General features: G+C 36.4%; 1 protein-coding gene across 2 annotated transcripts; it reads left to right on the forward strand.

Moving 5' to 3' along the window:
- The first annotated feature begins 974 nt into the window (after positions 1-974).
- Positions 975-2,827, forward strand: LOC135844307 (uncharacterized). Of its 2 annotated transcripts, none has more exons than XM_065362464.1 (2): positions 975-1,184; positions 1,395-2,827. In XM_065362464.1, exon 2 carries the CDS (start codon positions 1,448-1,450, stop codon positions 2,657-2,659), a length of 1,212 nt encoding a protein of 403 aa, XP_065218536.1. In that variant the 5' UTR covers positions 975-1,184; positions 1,395-1,447; the 3' UTR covers positions 2,660-2,827. The 2 variants fall into 2 exon arrangements, with proteins under 2 accessions (XP_065218536.1, XP_065218537.1); XM_065362465.1 differs by lacking the exon at positions 975-1,184 and adding an exon at positions 1,192-1,267.
- The last annotated feature ends 16,647 nt before the right edge of the window (positions 2,828-19,474 follow it).

The raw sequence follows: 19,474 nt of genomic DNA on the forward strand, positions 1-19,474 counted from the left end.
AACCATAACCAATAACAACCATAAACCAATTCATGAAATGGTTCTTTTTGGTTTCTGCAATTTTTTCGGTTTTTCGAGACCAGTGATGCAAATTTTCTGTTTTTTTTTTTGTCTCAAATCAGACTTTTAGTAGTACTCTATATATACTCATACTTTAAATTTGTTTTTTGGTAAATTTTTTTATGTAAAAACCACCACAACCACCAAAACCAATTGAAAATTTGAAATGGTTTTTGATATGAAAAACCACCACTACCAGAAAAAAAATACAATTACAAAACCAAAACCACAACCACACCACATTAAAAAAAAATTCAAACCATTTCAAAACCAGAACCAGAAAAACTTTGAAACTTGAACCTTAAAACCAATTGGAACCGTTAAGGCTTGTGATCGCAAAACCAATTCAGAAACCATAACCAAAAACCATTATTTTTGAGGTTTTCAAAAACCATCTACCACAACAACCAATAAAATCCAAATGGTTTTAAGCCCTGATTTCTGCCATAAGAAATTATAATATTTTTTATTTTTCATATTATTAGGGTTTTTGCTGCTAGCAGCATAAACCCTATTGCAATTGATTATTTTCAATTTAACTTGTAGCCAATCAGTGAGCAGTATTTCGGAGAGACCCATTCTGTGATTTGGATTGGAGAGTGCATAGAGTCTGTGTGACGTCATCGCCGCGTATAGGCGACGTTTTAACGAAATGTGAAAATGTGTGATGTTCTTTATTGTTTTGCTTTTTGCTTTTGCTAATTAATTACGCGAATTATCACTGAATAACTGAATGTACATATGATAAATGATAATAGGGATGGAAAGCAGGAAAGCAGAAAGCTAGCTGAAAGCTGAGGAAGTAGGGGGGGGGGTTGAAAGCTAAGCAACTTGAAAGCTAGCGAAAGCCAGAAGCTTTTTATTCAGTTTTCTTTATTTTTTTTCGCAAATTCGTTACTCCGTAAATTTCTTCTTGCTTTTGGCTGTGATCAAATTTACGAAAAAAAAAAAAAATAAATAAAAAAAAAAAAGCACCTAACAAAAAGCAAAAACCCTTTTGCAATCAGCGAATAGCTGATAGCTTGTTTTTTTATCGTTTGATTTGTTTTATATGTACAGTAGGTGAATAGTTTAACTGAAAACATATTGAAGAAGAAATGAACTGAAGTGTTTTATGTTTACAGGTAAGTGAAAATACTGGGCTGTTTTTTTGTTGTCCTTCACTTCACTCATATCTAGCTCATAGGTCCATAGGCAGAGACCATAGGTATATAATATATAATTATAGTATATACGATTCCTTTCCTCACGCTTTCTTTCCAATGACAGGAAATTTGTGTGTACCTATTTCATAATTTTTTATTGAACAACGGTTGAAATTTTGTCTGTTGCAGATTTCATATTGAATTAAGTAGGTACTAAAATTCGTTTCTATGTGTTCGGAAAAATGGACATCTCGTACAGTACTACGTTGGAATGGGATTTTTGCACGGGGGTGCCTACATTACAAGATCTTACCATACGCTCGATTATTCAAAAATCGTGGCGTGATGCGATCATTCAAAGACGTCAATGTGCAAAATTGGATAAGCTTTTCAATGGGATGTATGCACACATCACGATTGATTCAAAGTTTCAAAACGTGAAGATATCTTGGAGTGAAACTAAGACGAATAGACAGTTCGTCAACTCCACAACTTTAACATCCTTAAGTGAGAAAATCCAAATGCGAATGGAGCAGTATGCTGATAAACTTAATGAAGAATTTCACATCTGGAAACATCATTTTGATAACATAATCCGGTATGTCTATGTAGGCTTTAAGAAATACGACCGTGTGGACAATTTCTATTATTCAGATGATTTTATATACGACTCGTATGGAAGCATCGACTACACTGAAATAACCAAGAAAATGTGGACGTGCGATGAAGTAGGAAAAGAACTGAGATTCGGTTTCGCTTGTGAATTTTGTTTCGAGCATGAAATCAAAGAGTTATGGCCTTCAGTAGCGACGAAATTACTGATCAGCCGTTTAGATGAAAAAATATGGAATTATTCGTTGTTATGGTATTGGGTTGCTTTATTAACTAATCAGCTTCAAAAAGTACCTGCTCATTTTGGTAGCAGTCCTCATGCAATGTTTATTAGATTTTCATTCACGAAATCAGCGAAGGAGTTCTTCTGGAAACGTATCACCGCATTCGATAATAACCAGGTCGACCAAGTGAAATGCATTGGTATATGCTTTCTAAATTGTAAAAATCCTATCGTACCAGTAGTATTGTTGAAGTACTGGCTACCGAGAATGAGCGATGAATTCCTCAAGTCCCTTATATCGCTATATGGTACGTATATAATAACGTGCATGTTGCCAAAAATTCTTTGTCGCGAATTCGTTTTGCCGTTTTGGCAGCGGACGTGCAACATGTTCAATGGCGATCAATTTGCTACATTTTTTGTAGAATTTAGTGAGACAGAAGATGCACATATCAAATCTATATGTGAACAAATTTGGAATATCGCTCCGATTGAATTCAAAAATCATGCTTCGAATTGTATTGCAGCTAAAATTGAAACTGAACGAAAGAATTTCAGCAATTCTTTGGGAAGATTAATTCTTTTAAAATGTGGTAAACAAAATCGATGTACCTACTGACTAAGCACGGTATACAAATTAGATTTTTATTTAGGTGCAGGAATAGGTACCTATTTGTAATTATGTATATTTCCCGCCAAACTCTGATGTTTCAAGAATGTCCGAATGCTGTCAATATTTCTCATTACCTACTCATTTTAGAAAAATAAAATATTGTGATCGATGAAATTTTTTCTTACGTTTCTATTTCAAATTTTCTTCGCCCAACTCCTTCCTATCGCTGTTTCCTTCTTATATTCTTGGGGGGGGGGAACTGGAGTGCCCCCTGCACCCCCCCTCGGGCTTCGCCCAACTCTCTTCTTCCTCCTGCAAAAAGTATGGTAACAAACCTGTCTTGACTCTGAAACAGGTCAAATGGGATTGGAAGGTTAAAACCGGCAAAAGGGCCTTCGGGTACATCCTCCCATTGTACTGTGAAAATTTGGACCCTCTAGGTCAATTTGGAGGTGCTGTAGGCTTTCCTAAACGTCAAAAAACACATTTGACCCTGGAAGGGGTCAAATACGGTTGGAAGGTTGAAACATGCAAAAGGCACTTCGGGTACACCCTCTCATTGTACTGTGAAAATTTGGACCCTCTAGGTCATTTTGGATGGGCTACAGGTTGTCTGAAAAATTGAAAAACACGTAAAATAGACCAAAAATCCACTTTTTTGACCCTGGAGAGAGGTCAATCCGTCAAATAGGGATGGAAGGTTGAAACCAGCAAAAGGCACTTGGGATTAATCCTTCCAATGTACTGTGAAAATTTGGACCCTCTAGGTGATTGGGGGGGGGGCTACAGGCTGTCTGAAAAATTGAAATACATGTAAAGTATCAAAAAAAATCCACTTTTTTGACCCTGGAGAGAAATAAAATGGGGTTGGAAAGTTGAAACCTGCAATTATCACTCATGGGGCACCCTCCCATTGTATTCTTACGCTCCCATTGTACTGTGAAAATTCGGACCCTCTAAGTAAATTTGGAGGGGCTACAGGCTGTCTGAAAAATTGGAAAACGTGTAAAATAGCAATAGATCCACTTTTTGACCCTGGAGAGCGGTCAAATATGGTTGGAAGGTTGAAACCTGCAAAAGGCACTTCGGATGCATCCTCCCAATGTACTGTGAAAATTTGGACCCTCTAGGTCAATTTGGAGGGTCCACAGGCTGTCTGAAAAATTGAAAAACACGTAAAATAGCAAAAAATCCACTTTTTTGACCCTTGAGAGAGGTCAAATATGGTTGGAAGGTTGAAACCTGCAATAATCACTCATGGGTCATCCTTCCATAGTATGCTGAAAATTTGGACTTTCTAGATCCATTTTAGGGGTGAGGGGGTCAAAACTGGGGTCAAATGTGGTGTTCCCACCTTAATCGGGGTGGGGATGACCTAGGAAGCTGAAATTTGGATATGTTGATCACAATGAAGGAACTGACCAATGGTATGATTTTTGACCCCTTTCATTTATTTGGGATCATATTATGCTCCCCCAAAAAAATTACCTTTCTGTAAAAATTGGGTTGGAAGGTTGAAACATGCAAAAGGCACTTCGGGTATACCCTCTCATTGTACTGTGAAAATTTGGACCCTCTAGGTCATTTTGGATGGGGTACAGGCAGTCTGAAAAATTGAAAAACACGTAAAATAGACCAAAAATCCACTTTTTTGACCCTGGAGAGAGGTCAATCCGTCAAATAGGGATGGAAGGTTGAAACCAGCAAAAGGCACTTGGGATTAATCCTTCCAATGTACTGTGAAAATTTGGACCCTCTAGGTCATTTTGGAGGGGCTACAGGCTGTCTGAAAAATTGAAAAACATGTAAAATATCAAAAAAAAACACTTTTTTGACCCTGGAGAGAAATCAAATGGGGTTGGAAAGTTGAAACCTGCAATTATCACTCATGGGGCACCCTCCCATTGTATTCTGAAAATTTGGACCTTCTAGATCAATTTTAGGGGGTGAGGGGGTCAAAAATTGGGGTCAAATGTGGTTTTTCTTACCTTAAATGGGGTGGGGATGACCTAGGAAGCTGAAATTTGGATATGTTGATCACAATGAAGGAACTGACCAATGGTATGATTTTTGACCCATTCCATTTATTTGGGGGTCATATTATGCCCCTCCAAAAAAATGACCTTTCTGTAAAAATGGGGTTGGAAGGTTGAAACATGCAAAAGGCACTTCGGGTACACCCTCTCATTGTACTGTGAAAATTTGGACCCTCTAGGTCATTTTGGATGGGCTACAGGCCGTCTGAAAAATTGAAAAACACGTAAAATAGACCAAAAATCCACTTTTTTGACCCTGGAGAGAGGTCAATCCGTCAAATAGGGATGGAAGGTTGAAACCAGCATAAGGCACTTGGGATTAATCCTTCCAATGTACTGTGAAAATTTGGACCCTCTAGGTCATTTTGGAGGGGCTACAGGCTGTCTGAAAAATTGAAAAACATGTAAAATATCAAAAAAAAAAACACTTTTTTGACCCTGGAGAGAAATCAAATGGGGTTGGAAAGTTGAAACCTGCAATTATCACTCATGGGGCACCCTCCCATTGTATTTTGAAAATTTGGACCTTCTAGATCAATTTTAGGGGGTGAGGAGGTCAAAAATTGGGGTCAAATGTGTTTTTTCTTACCTTAAATGGGGTGGGGATGACCTAGGAAGCTGAAATTTGGATATGTTGATCACAATGAAGGAACTGACCAATGGTATGATTTTTGACCCCTTTCATTTATTTGGGGTCATATTATGCCCCTCCAAAAAAATGACTTTTCTGTAAAAATGGGGTTGGAAGGTTGAAACATGCAAAAGGCACTTCGGGTACATCTTCCCATTGTACTGTGAGAATTTGGACTCTCTAGGTCAATTTGGAGGGGCTGTAGCCTGTCTGAAAAATTGAAAAACATGTAAAATAGACCAAAAATCCACTTTTTGACCCTGGAGAGAGGTCAAATAGGGTTGGAAGGTTTAAACCTGCAATAATCACTCATGGTGCACCCTCCCATTGTATGCTGAAAATTTGGACATTCTAGATCCATTTTAGGGGTGAGGAAGTCAAAAGTTGGAGTGAAATGTGGGTTTTCCCACCTTAAACAGGGTGGCGATGCCCTAGGAAGCTAAAATTTGGATATGTTGATCACAATGGAGGTACTGACCAATGGTATGAATTTAGATCCTTTTCATCTATTTGGGGTCATATTATGCCCCTCCAAAAAAATGACCTTTCTGTAATTTTCAACTTTGACCCTTAAAACGTTGGGGGTCAATTTTGGGTGCGAAAAGAACTCCATTTGCCATGTTTGAGTTGATTTGATAAATTAGAACAGGTTCCGGGTCATGAAATGTAAAAATTCAAGTTTCAGTGAAACTTCTTTATAAATATACCTAGGTAAATAAATAAATAAATATAAATAAATATGGATTTAAACTCAGTCATTGTGGTGCCCGGTTTTGGGCTTGTGGCTGTGGCGCCCAAATCGGGCACCACAAGATCTTTTTATATAAAACGATGCAGAATCGAGTGAAATGCACTCTAAGGTGAAAAAAAAAATTTAAGGCAGGCACCACAAGTACCAAGTTTATGTATCGGGCACCTCTATGACTAACTATGATGAAAAATCCAAACTGCACCAAAACACCTTTATCATACATATATATGTGATCCTCTATGTAGGCGGGCACCACAATTACCATAAAAGACCTGGGCACCACAAGGTACTAGGTACGTGTATTCATATATATACAATCTGACACACCTAAAACGTCGAGAACTATCAAAATTTTTGACCCACGACCTTTTTATCCAAAGCTGGGCCTACCGCAATAGCCATCATTTTTTACAAAAATTTGGCTAAAAACCAAATTAATCGAGGAAAAAAATTCTCAAATTTCTAGACGCTTATTTTTCAAAATTGTACCATAAAACTGACTGAAGTACAATATGAAAATTGAAATGGTGTAATTTACAAAATTTAAGAGAATAAGAAGCTAATTCAAATCAATTTTCTAGGATTTCCCAAATTTATAAAAACATTCCTCATCCCCTCAAAAAATTATAAAAATCCTAACGAATTCTAAAGTTTCAAAATCATATTTCCAAAACAAAGACTAGATATAGGTGGATAAGTGTGGCGAATTTGCCCCCGTGAGCTTCAGGGTTGATATTTGCATGGAAGGTGGGTACCCTTGAGTACCTTTCGTCACGAAAGTTTCAGACCCCCAGACCCCCCCCCCCGTTTTTGAGAAACCCCCCTTTTTCTGAAATTACAATAAAAAAAAATTTCTCAGCCCCATGCGAACCGATTTTTTCAACTTTTTGGTATGTTGTAAACATCCATAAGAGGTATCCCCACAAAAATTGTCACCCCCTCCTCCCATATCCCCCCATGACGTTTTTTTAGCTTTGTTTGCCCGTTTTAGCAATGATCATGATTCTGCACAAAAATGGGAATAGCATTTTTAAATGTGTTTTCGACCCCCAAAAAACATATATTTTTTTCAAAAAAAATTTTTTGGTGGGTCGTGGTCAAAAATTGAAAAAACTGACAAAGGGGGTAAAAATGGATTCTGGTGTAAATTATTGTTTTTGGTAAACGAGGTGTCGTTTCCATATGAATCGAACCTCCCGAACACGAATATGACGTCCAATTTTATGCTACCCTCATCCACACCCCTCCGAAGTTATTTTGGAGCCTCTAGGGAATTTTAGGAAATTACTGGAGCCTCCAGTAGATTTTTGAAAATTGAAATTTCTACAAAACTTCAACAAGTTGAGTTAAAAAGCCGACTGTCTGCCCGTGTGGTGGGTTCAATTCATTTTGGAGTCTCCAGCGACTTTTTGAAAATTCTTGGAGCCTCCAGTAAATTTTTGAAACTTGAAATTTCCCAAAATTTCATCAAACGGAGATGGAAAGACGAAATTTACTCCGCACTCCAACTTTAACACCTTCTGAAGACAACTTCAGGTGGGTTCAAGTCATTATGGAACCTCCAGCGACTTTTTAAAAATTACTGGAGTCTTTACCAGATTTTTGAAACTTGAAATTCCCACAATATTTTATCAAATGGAGTTATGCATGATGGTTTCAATGGTTTTTAAGCTTCCAGCTACTTTTTGGAAATTTCAAATTTTCCAAAAATCGCCATACAACGTTTCAGAAAGTCGCTGGAGGCTCCAAAACGACTTGAAATCCGCCAGCAGTCGACTTCGTAGCGTATTGAAATTAGTTTGCAGAATGAATTTCGGCTTTCCAACTCCATTTGACGAAATTTTGGGAAATTTCAAGTTTTAAAAATCTGCTGGAGGCTCCAGTAATTTTCAAAAGGTCGCTGGAGGCTCCAAACCCATTTGAAATCCACCTGCAGTCGACTTCGTAGCGTATTGAAATTAGTTTGCGGAATGAATTTCGGCTTTCTATCTCTATTTGACAAAATTTTGGGAAATTTCAAGTTTTAAAAATCTGCTGGAGGCTCCAGAACTGCTCAAAACAATTTGAAACAGTTTCCAATCGATCTGGCATGTCGAAAATAGGGTATATCCCAAATTTCAGCTTTCTTGGTCAATTTGGTAAAATTTTGATTTTTCCCTCATTTTTGGCCTAAAGATTTTCAAAAATTCACCAAAAATCGAAATAAAACACTTTAGCACTTTTGACAGCTGATGAATTTTTGCCTGATCTTTCGATCTACCTCTGAACGGTTTAAAAAATTTCGTGCTAGTCTCATGTAACGCAAAATCTGCGATTTCGGCTGACCTGTTAATCAAAATGGCCGCCATTTTGTAAGTAGGGCCACTTTAAGATAACTTTAACGATCGTCAAAAGTTTAAAACATTCGCAATTAGTAAATGAATAGGCATTCTTTTACAGTGCATATTTTTTTATTATTGTATTGAGTAAATATTCTAATCAAATATTAAATAAATTTTTACGGTGAATAATTGAAATAGGTAATGGTTTTACTAATCGAAGTGGTGTAAGTGCTTTTTTCGTGATCAGGATTTTCATCTTCGTATATCTAGCTTACACAATATCACTCTTTTCTGCGTCTGCATCTTTACAATGCGAATAGTCCAATATTATTCAACGTCTTCTAAATTCTGAACCGACTGGATCTGTTGTGGACAAGGCATAAATCTATTCTCACAATTTGGAATTGGCACTATCGGAGTTCCTCTCACAACCACTGGTTGCAGTAAGGAAATGATAGCGAACACCATTAACACGAAAACTTGAGTAAATTTCATTTTGTTCGCGATTTGAACGAATAAAAATTCCAAACGAAATCGAAATAAAGTGTCGAATCGTATGAGAAACAATTTGCAAAAGATGTAACGATTTATAGGTAGCGAATGTATAAACTGTCAAGTGCACCGTAAAAATTGTACTAATGTATTATTTATTTTTTAGTCAATTTATATTAAATTACAAACCTTCGGAAATTCGTAAAATTTAGGTAACTACGTATTTATAAGCGGGTACTTTGTTCATGGATGATAAACTTGATTACTTTTTGAGCAAAATTCAATTTAAAATGTCCCAATAATCAATAATACGCGATTATTGATTACCATATAATATATAAAATGATGTAATCGAAGCCTAACTATGGCGGTGTTTTTCTATTCCAAGATTTTTAAAAGTGGCCTGAAAACAAAGAGCCTTGTTATAGAGTGTTTTGATCAATCTCAAAATGAGTATTTTTCCAACTTTAGCACAAAAATGGTTATCCAAGTAAAAATTAAACTGTTGCATACTTATCTAAAAGTGACCTTACAGCCCATCGAAATGAGTTCATTTCGCGAAGAATTCAAATGTTTCAGTGAGAATATTTTTTCAGCCTTCTGGAAGAATTTTTAGCACAAAATTAGAATCATCATTTCAGGTTTCTGGGATCGTTGAAAAAGTATCATGTAACCCATCAAAATGAACTGAAATTCAACGAATAGGTAATTCAAATATTTTCGTCGAAATATTTTTATTTCTAGCAAAATTTTAGCCAATTTTGATTAGTCGCAGGACAATTGTTCAAAAATCCCAATAACCATGTCTACCAATTTTGACCTCAAAATTCTTCGAAGAACATTTTTGTTGAAATATTTGTAATATTCAAGGAGTAGGATTACCATTTAGCATTTCACATTCTAGTCGATACCTACCAACTTCTGAACTTCATGATCTTATCTATCGAATTTAACTACGACGTGATACAGAACAATATACAATACAGTATGACATAAAAGTAGTGCCCACTGACTTTTATTTTTAAGGGGAAAGAGCTAGAGAGATGAATGAAGCGGCGGCGTTGAGTAGGGAAAAAATAAGGGCTTTCAAAAGCGACCTTGAACATTTCTGGCCCATGCACAGGGTGTCCACAAATTGAAAAACCGGTTTGGTCAAAAAATTCAAACTGGTTTTTATTGGCGCAATGCTTCCTACACACTAAGGTGACAAAAATGTGATATGAATTTTTTGAAACCGGTTCATTGGTTCGCATTTAGCAACCAGTTTTTGACAATCACCTAAAAGTTGAAGATAGAGAAAAAAACTTGAAACAGAAGTTGTAAAGCGTGGAAACTTGAGCCATTTTTGCTGATCGGATTTTGAAACCAGTTCATAATTAGTAACCAGTTATCAAAAATTACCCAAAAATTGTGAATATAGTGAAAAATGTTTGAACCAAAAAAATATGGGGCATGAAAAATTACACAATTCTTTTCGATCACATTTTGAAACCGGTTCATTGGTTCGCATTTGGCAACCAGTTCGCGACAATCACCTAAACATTGGGGATAGAGGAAAAAGTTTGAAACATAAGTTGCTAGAGTGTGAAAAATTGAACCATTTTTGTTGATCAGATTTTGAAACCGGTTCATTCAATCGCAGCAAGCCATCAAAAGTTACCTGGTTGCAAGTTGATTAGCCATTACTCACTACAACTTCTGTTTCAAGCTTTTTTCTCTATCTTCAATTTTGAGACGATTGTCAAAAAACTGGTTGCTAAACACAAACCAATGAACCGGTTTCAAAATGTGATTGAACACAATAATTGTGTAATTTTTCTTGCTGTACAACTTTTGTTTCACGCTTTTTTCTCGATCTCGAATTTTTAGGTGAGTTTTGATAACTGGTTGCAAATTAATGAACCGGTTTCAAAATCAAATCAGCGAAAATGGTTCAATTTTTCACGCACCACAACTTTTGTTTCAAGCTTTTTTCTTCATCTTCAGTTTTGAGATGTGTGTCAAAAACTGGTTGCTAAATACGAACCAATGAACCGGTTTCAAAATGTGATTAGAGACAGAATTGTGTAATTTTTCACGCTATACAACTTTTGTCCCAAGCTTTTTTTCTATCTCGAATTTTTAGGTGACTTTTGATAACTGGTTGCAAATTAATGAACCGGTTTCAAAATCAAATCGACAAAATGGTTCAATTTTTCACGCACCACAACTTTTGTTTCAAGCTTTTTTCTTTTTCTCCAAGTTTTAGGTGATTGTCAAAAACTGGTTGCCAAAATACAAACCATTGAACCGGTTTGGAATTGTGATTGGATAGAATTGTGTAGCCTAATTTCTCAGGCTCTACAACTTTTATTTCAAACTTTTTTCTCGATCTCAAAATTTTAGGAGAATTTTAATAACTGGTTGCAAATTATGAACTGGTTTAAAATCCGATCAGCGAAAATGGTTCAATTTACCAAAGAACCGGTTTCAAAATGTGATTGAACACAATTGTGTAATTTTTCACACTCTAAAAGTTTTGTTTCGGGCTTTTTTCAATATCCACAATTTCTGGGAAATGTTCAATAACTGGCTGCAAACTAGTGAACCGGTTTCAAAATCCAATCAGCAAAAATAGTTCAATTTTTTGCGCTCTACAACTTTTGTTTCAAGTTTTTTTATTCATCTTCAAATTGTTAAGTGATTGTCAAAAACTGGTTGCCAAATGCGAACCAATGAACCGGTTTCAAAATGTGATTATAAACAGAATTGTGCAATTTTTCACGCTCTACAACTTTTGTCCCAAGCTTTTTTCTCTATCTACAATTTTTGGGTATTTTTTGTTAACTGATTGCAAATTAAGGAACCGGTTTTAAAAAATTCTTGTCACGTTTTTGTCGCCTTAGTGTATAGAATACATTGCGCCAGTAAAAACCAGTTTGAATTTTTTGACCAAACCGGTTTTACAATTTGTGGACACCCTGTGGATGGCCAGAAACTTTTCAAGGCCGCTTTTGAAAGCCCTTATTTTTCCCTACTCAACGCCGCTTCAATTCATTCATCCCTCTAGATCTTTCCCCTTGGAAATAAAAGTCACTGGACACTACTTTTGTGTCATACTGTATGATGGATTTTTTATATGGCAAATGTGAGTTATCTTCAGTAACAAATCCATCAAAAAGTTGGTATGCAATATGCATGTATGTATATCAAATATTTATGTAAATTAATCTTTTTTTGACCAGGTATGCCTGTACCTTTACCTACCTTACATGGAAGAATGGCGTTATCTGTGAATTAGAGAAATTAGCTCCGAAGTACATACCTATATAAGATAACTTTAAGGATCGTCAAAAGTTTGAAACATTCGCAATTAGTAAATGAATAGGTATTCTTTTGCAGTGCATATTTTTTTATTACTGTATTGAGTTATTTTAATCAAAGACATAGGTATTAGGTAATTTTTGCGGTTAATAATTAAAATACTCGTAAGTAATGGTTTCACAAATTGAAGCGAATGTGGGTACTTCTTTCGTGATCAGTACATATTTTCATCTTCGTATTAGCTTACACAATTTCATCTCTTTTCTGCGTCTTCACGGTGATAATAATTACCATTCAACGTCTTCTAAATTCTGAACCAGCTGCAGGGTCTGTTGTGCACAAGGCATATATCTAGACTCACATGGAGCTATCGGACTTCCTCTCAGAACCATTGGCTGCACTAAGGAAATGATAACGAACACCATCAACGTGAAAACTTGAGTAAATTTCATTTTGTTTGCGATTTGAACGAATAAAAATTTCAAACGAAATCGAAATAAAGTGCCGAATAGTATGAGAAACAATGCAAACGATGTAACGATATAGTAGGTAGCGAAGTAAACTGTCAAGTGCACCGTAGAAATTGTACATAGGTACCTACGTATGTATCATTAAGGCAATTTTTTTTAAAATTACAAACCTTCGGAAATTCATAAAATTCAGGTACCTGTACGTATTTATAGGCGGGTACTTTGATCATGGATGATAAACTTTCGATACCTGTCGATAACCCTTTCATGTGATAAATAGGTACTCGACAGACCACTTAAATTTTAATTACTTTTTGAGCGAAATTCAATTTAAAATGTTCCAATTAAATTAGACGATTATAAAGTGATGTACCTAATCAAAGGCCAACTAATTAACTATGGCAGTATTTTTTTTATTCGAAGATTTTAAAAATTAGTTTGAAAACAATGAATCCAGTAATAATATGTATAGAACTGCACTGAGTTTGATTCTAATTCCATTTAGTCCGGCATATGACAATAGGAGTAATTGCACCCCCCCCCCCCCCCGCCGATCCTCCGGGACACCTTTTTTCTTAAAGGGGACATCCTGAGGAACATTTTAAAGCAAACTTGCCAAAAAAAAAGTTGACCTTACTTACAAAATGGCGGCCATTTTGATTGACAGGTCAGCCGAATTCGCAGATTTTGCGTTTTAACACAGGACTTGCACGAACTTTTTCAAACTTTTCAAAGGTAGATCGAAATATCATGCAAAAATTTATCACCTATCAAAATTTCAAGCGCTGAAGTGCGTTTTTCGATTTTTGGTGAATTTTTGAAAATCGAATTTAGGCCAAAAATGAGGGAAAAAATCAAAATTTTACCAAATTGACCAAGAAAGCTGAAATTTGGGATATACCCTATTTTTGACATGCCAAATCGATTGGAAACGGTTTCAACCCGTTTTGAGCAGTTCTGGAGCCTCCAGCAGATTTTTGAAACTCGAATGTCCACAAAATTCCATTAAATTGGAGTTGTAAAGCTGAAATTTATTCTAAAAACTAATTTCAATGCGCTACGAGATACTGCAGGTGAATTTAAAAGTCGTTTTGGAGCCTCCAGCAGATTTTTGAAACTTTCAATTTTCACAAAATTTTATCAAATGGAGATGGAAAGCTGAAATTTACTCTACACTCCAATTTTAACACCTTCTGAAAACGACTTCTGGTGGATTTCAAGTCATTTTAGAGCCTCTAACGAATTTTTTGAAAATTACTGGAACCTCCAGTACATTTTTGAAACTTGAAATTTCCCCAAAATTTCATCAAACTGAGGTGGAGAGTTGAAATTCATTCTGCAAACTAATTTCAATACGCTACGAAGTTGACTGCTGGTGAATTTCAAGTCGTTTTGGAGCCTCCAGCAACTTTTTGAAAGGTTGTATGACGTTTTTTTGGAAAATTGAAATTTCCAAAAAGTAGCTGGAAGCTTCAAAACGATTTGAAACCACCATGTAGTCTGCGAAGTAAATTCCAGCGTGCCAACTCCATTTGATAAATTAATGTTGGGGAAATTTCAAGTTTCAAAAATCTACTGGAGGCTCCAGTAATTTTCAAAAACGTCACTAGAGGCTCTAAAATGACTTGAACCCACCTGACGTCGTCTTCAGAGGGTGTTAAAATTGGAGTGTAGAATAAATTTCAGCTTTCCATCTCCATTTGATGAAATTTTGTGGAAATTGAAAGTTTCAAAAATCTGCTGGAGGCTCCAGAACTGCTCAAAACGGGTTGAAACCGTTTCCAATCGATTTGGCATGTCGAAAATAGGGTATATCTCAAATTTCAGCTTTCTTGGTCAATTTGGTAAAATTTTGATTTTTTCCCTCATTTTTGGCCTAAATTCGATTTTCAAAAATTCACCAAAAATCGAAAAACGCACTTTAGCGCTTGAAATTTTGATAGGTGACAAATTTTTGCAAGATTCTTTCGATCTACCTTTGAAAAGTTTGAAAAAGTTCGTGCAAGTCCTGTGTTAAAACGCAAAATCTGCGAATTCGGCTGACCTGTCAATCAAAATGGCCGCCATTTTGTAAGTAAGGTCAACTTTTTTTTGGCAAGTTTGCTTTAAAATGTTCCTCAGAATGTCCCCTTTAAGAAAAAAGTTGTCACGGAGGCTTTCGCTCAAATTTTTTTTACAATATCTACCCACCCAGTAAGTAAGAAAGCCGCAATCAGTTTGGTCCCAGCTCCCTCGGGAGCGGGTGGGGGGGCTTCCATTATTTTCACATTGTCTCGCGGTACTCAACTTCAGCAGCCCATTCCTCCAAAACTATGATACTTTGATCAAAACTGATTTCACAGTTCGAAAGGGCATTGAATTTTAAACTTTTTAAGTATTTTGAAATTTTCAAAAGTTGAAAGTTGAACTTTCAATTTGAAAGTTCAAATTTCTAAATGGCGCTGAAAGTGGGAGCTACCATTTAAAATTTTGAAAAAATTTCCATAGATGTACATTTTGATACTTTTTCGAAATATTTAAGTTTCGAGATGGAACTCTTGACGGAGGGGGAGCACCCCCACCCCCAATTTTGGGTGAAACTTTCGAAAGAAAATCTGGGGCATGTGATATATCGAATTGTATGTTTTCGGCAACGCTGAGCACGAATATAACGTTAGATTTTTGATAGGACCCCATCCACGGCCCCCAGCACCTCCCCAAAGGGGATGACCCAAAAACGTTAGTTGAGTTGATATGGAATGACCCAAATGTGAGTTATCTTCCCTAACAAATCCATCGAAAAGTATCCTATACTTTATCAAATAATTATGTCATATGTATCTTTCTTTGACCAGGTAACTATGTCTATACCTTACGTGGAAGGTGGCGTTATCAGTGAATTGGAGAAATTATCTCCAAAGTACCTATAAGATAACTTCAAGGATCGTCAAAAGTTCAAAATATTCGCAATTAGTAAATGAATAGGTACGTACCTATAAATATTCTTTCGCAGTGCATATTTTTTTATTATTGTATTGAGTTATTTTAATCAGATATTAAGTAATTTTTGGGGTTAGTATGTACCTAATTGAAATGGGTGATGGTTTTACAAATTGAAGCGGGGTAGGTGTTTTTTTCGTGATCAGTATTTTCATCTTCGTATAGCTAGCTTACACAATATCTCTTTTCTGCGTCTTCACAGTGAGAATAATTATTTAACGTCGTCTAAATTCTGAACCAAGCGGGCCTGTTGTGCACAAGGCAAATATACTTCCGGATCACATGGAGGTTCCGGAGCTCCTCTCACAACCATTGGCTGCAGTAAGGAAATGATAACGAACACCATCAACGTGAAAACTTGAGTAAATTTCATTTTGTTCGCGATCTGAACGAATAAAAATTTCAAACGAAATCGAAATAAAGTGTCGAATCGTTTATGAGAAACAATGCAAACGAGATGTAACGATAGTATAAGTAGCGAAGTAAAGTGTCAAGTGCACCGTTGGTGGGTAGAGGTACCATACTTATGTATTTTTGAGGCAATTTATTGAAAATTACAAACCTTCGGAAATTCATAAAATGTAGGTACCTATGTATTTATAAGCGGGTACTTTGTTCATGGTTGATGAACTTTCAATACCTGTCGATAACCCTTTCATGTGATAAATTGGCACTCGATGATAGACCACTTAAATTTTAATTACTTTTTGAGCAAATTTCAATTAAAAATCTTCCAATCACATAGATGATTATAAAGTGATGTAATCAAAGGCTAACTAATCAACTATGGCAGTATTTTTTTTATTCGAGGATTTTAAATATTAGTTTGAAAACAATGAATCCAGTAATACTGTAGACCTGCATTGAGTAGATTGATTCTAATTCCATTATTAGTATGAAAGTAGTGCCCACCGGTGGCTTTCATTTCTAAGGGGAAAGAGCTAGAGAGATGAATGAAGCGGCGTTGAGTAGGGAAAAATAAGGGGTTATGAAAGCGACCTTGGAAATTTCTGGCCCATGCACAGGGTGTTCACAAATTGAAAAACCGGTTTGGTCAAGAAATTCAAACTGGTTTTTATTGGCGCACGTATTCTACACACTAAGGCGACAAAAACGTGATATGAATTTTTTGAAACTGGTTCATCAATTTGCAACCAGTCAACTAAAAATACCCAAAAATTGTAGATAGAGAAAAAGCTCGAGACAAAAGTTATAGAGGGTGAAAAATTGAACAGTTCCGTCTTATCACATTTTGAAACTGGTTCATTGGTTCGCATTTAGCAACTAGCCACAGGGGAGTGTTCTTGCCCCAATCCTATTCAATATATACACTAATGACCAGCCAATCGGAGACCAGACCAGACACTTCCTGTAAGCAGATGATCCAGCAGCAACAGCTCAGGGGGATACACACACAGAGGTACAAGAAATGTTGCAGGAAACTCTGAACAGACTGCAGACCCACTATGTGGATAATGCCCTCAGACCAAATCCATCCAAAACTCAAGTGTGTAGCTTCCACCTGAAGAATGCAAAGGCGAAATGCAGTATGCACATTGAAGCTGGTGTGGGGAGGAGTGCAGCTGAAGAACTGTGAAAATCCCAAGTACCTAGGAATCACACTAGATCAAACTCTCACATATAAGAGACACTGTGAGAACACAAAAATGAAGGTGGAAGCAAGAAACAACTTACTGTGGAAACTAGTGTCAACTAGATGGGGAGCGAAGCCAAAGACACTGAGGACAACAGGTGATCTAGGAGAGCCTACTGTCCCTCCAAATTGACTGAGGGGGTAAAAAATTTCCACTGTACAATGAGAGGATGTACCCGAAGTGCCTTTTGCATGTTTCAACCTTTCAACCCCATTTGACCCCTCCCCAGAACCAAAAAGTGAATTTTTGGGCTATTTTACGTGTTTTTCGACATTTTGAAAAGCATACCATCCCTCCAAATCAACTGAGAAGGTCCAAATTTTCACAGTACAATGGGAGGATGTACCAGAAGTGCATTTTGCAGGTTTCAATCTTCCAACCCCATTTGACCCCTCTCCAGAGTCAAAAAATGGAATTTTGGGCTATTTCATGTTGTTTGACATCTAGGAAAGCCTACCGTCCCTCCAAATTGACTGAGAGGGTAAAAAATGTCCACAGTACAATGAGAGGCGATGTACCCGAAGTGCCTTTTGCAAGTTTTAACCTTCCAACCCCATTTGACCCTTTTCAGGGTCAAAAACGGTTTGTTACCAGGCCCATGAACGGGGTGTCCACAAATTGAAAACCCGGTTTGGTCAAAAAATTCAAACTGGTTTTTATTGGCGCAATGTATAATCCTACACACTAAGGCGACAAAACATGATATGAATTTTTTGAAACCAGTTCGTTAATTTGCAACCAGTTAACAAAAAATACCCAAAAATTGTAGATGGAGAACAAAGTTTGAAACAAATGTTGTAGACGTAGAGAGTGATAAATTACACAATTCTGTGTATATTCACACTTTGAAACCGGTTCATTGGTTCGCATTTACCATTTAGCAACCAGTTTTTGACAATCGCCTAAAAATTGGGAATAGAGAAAAAAACTTAAAACTAAAGTCGAGTGCGTGAAAAATTAAACCATTTATGCTGATCGGATTTTGTAAATGGCTAAATCAACTTGCAACCAGGTAACTTGATGGCTTGTTGCGATTTAATGAACCGGTTTCAAAATCTGATAAGCAAAAACTGGTTCAATTTTTCACACTCTACAACTTATGTTTCAAACTTTTTTCTCCAACCCCAGTTTTTAGGTGATCGTCAAAAACTGGTTGCTAAAATACAAACCAATGAACCGGGTTCAAAATGTGATTGAACAGAATTGTGTAATTTTTCATGCCCCACAACTTTTGTTTCAAACTTTTATCTTGATCTCCAATTTTTATGTAATTTTTGATAACTTAGATGTCCAACAACATAAAATAGCCCAAAATTCCACGTTTTGACTCTGCAGAGAGGTCAAATAAGTTTGGAAGGTTGAAATCTGCAAGAGGCATTTCTGGTACATCCTCCCATTGTACTGTGAAAATTTGGACCCTCTCAGTCAATTTGGAGGAGTGGTATAGGCTTTTCAAAATGTCAAAAAACGTAAAATAACCCAAAAATTCACTTTTTGACTCTGGAGAGGGGTCAAATGGGGTTGAAAGGTTGAAACATGCAAAAGGCACTTCGAGTACATTCTCCCATTGTACTGTGGCTTTTCTAAACGTTGAAAAACATGTGAAATAGACCAAAAATCCACCTTTTTGACCTTGGAGAGAGGTCAAATAGGGTTTGGAAGGTTGAAACCTGCAATAAGTACTCGCACCTATGGTATGCTGAAAATTGGGACCCCCTAGATCAATTTTAGGGGCGAGGGGGTCAAAAATAGGGGTCAAATGTGGTTTTTCCCACCTTAAATGGGATGGGGATAGCCTAGGAAGCTCAAAGTCAGATATGTTGATCACAATGGCGGTACTGACCAATGGTATGATTTTGGACTCTTTTCGTCCATTTGGAGCCATATTATGCTTCTCCAAAAAAATGACCTTTCTGTAATTTTCAACTTTGACCCTCCCCACTGCAGGGGTCAACTTAAACTTTTAAAAGAACCCCATTCCCTAAGTTTGTTTTTAGTTGAGGAATTAGAACAGCTTCCAAGTCATAAAATTTAAAAATCAACATTCTGCTGAAAATTATAAATAATATGTATATCCTAATAATATATATTTTATTTTTTTATTTTTTTTTATTTTTATTTTACAATTTAGGTCTCTCCAACAGTTAAAGCCAATTACAGGAGAGACCATTTATAATTAAAGA

This window comes from Planococcus citri, chromosome 4 (genome assembly GCF_950023065.1).
Source record: "Planococcus citri chromosome 4, ihPlaCitr1.1, whole genome shotgun sequence".
Classification (NCBI taxonomy): Eukaryota; Metazoa; Arthropoda; class Insecta; order Hemiptera; family Pseudococcidae; genus Planococcus; species Planococcus citri.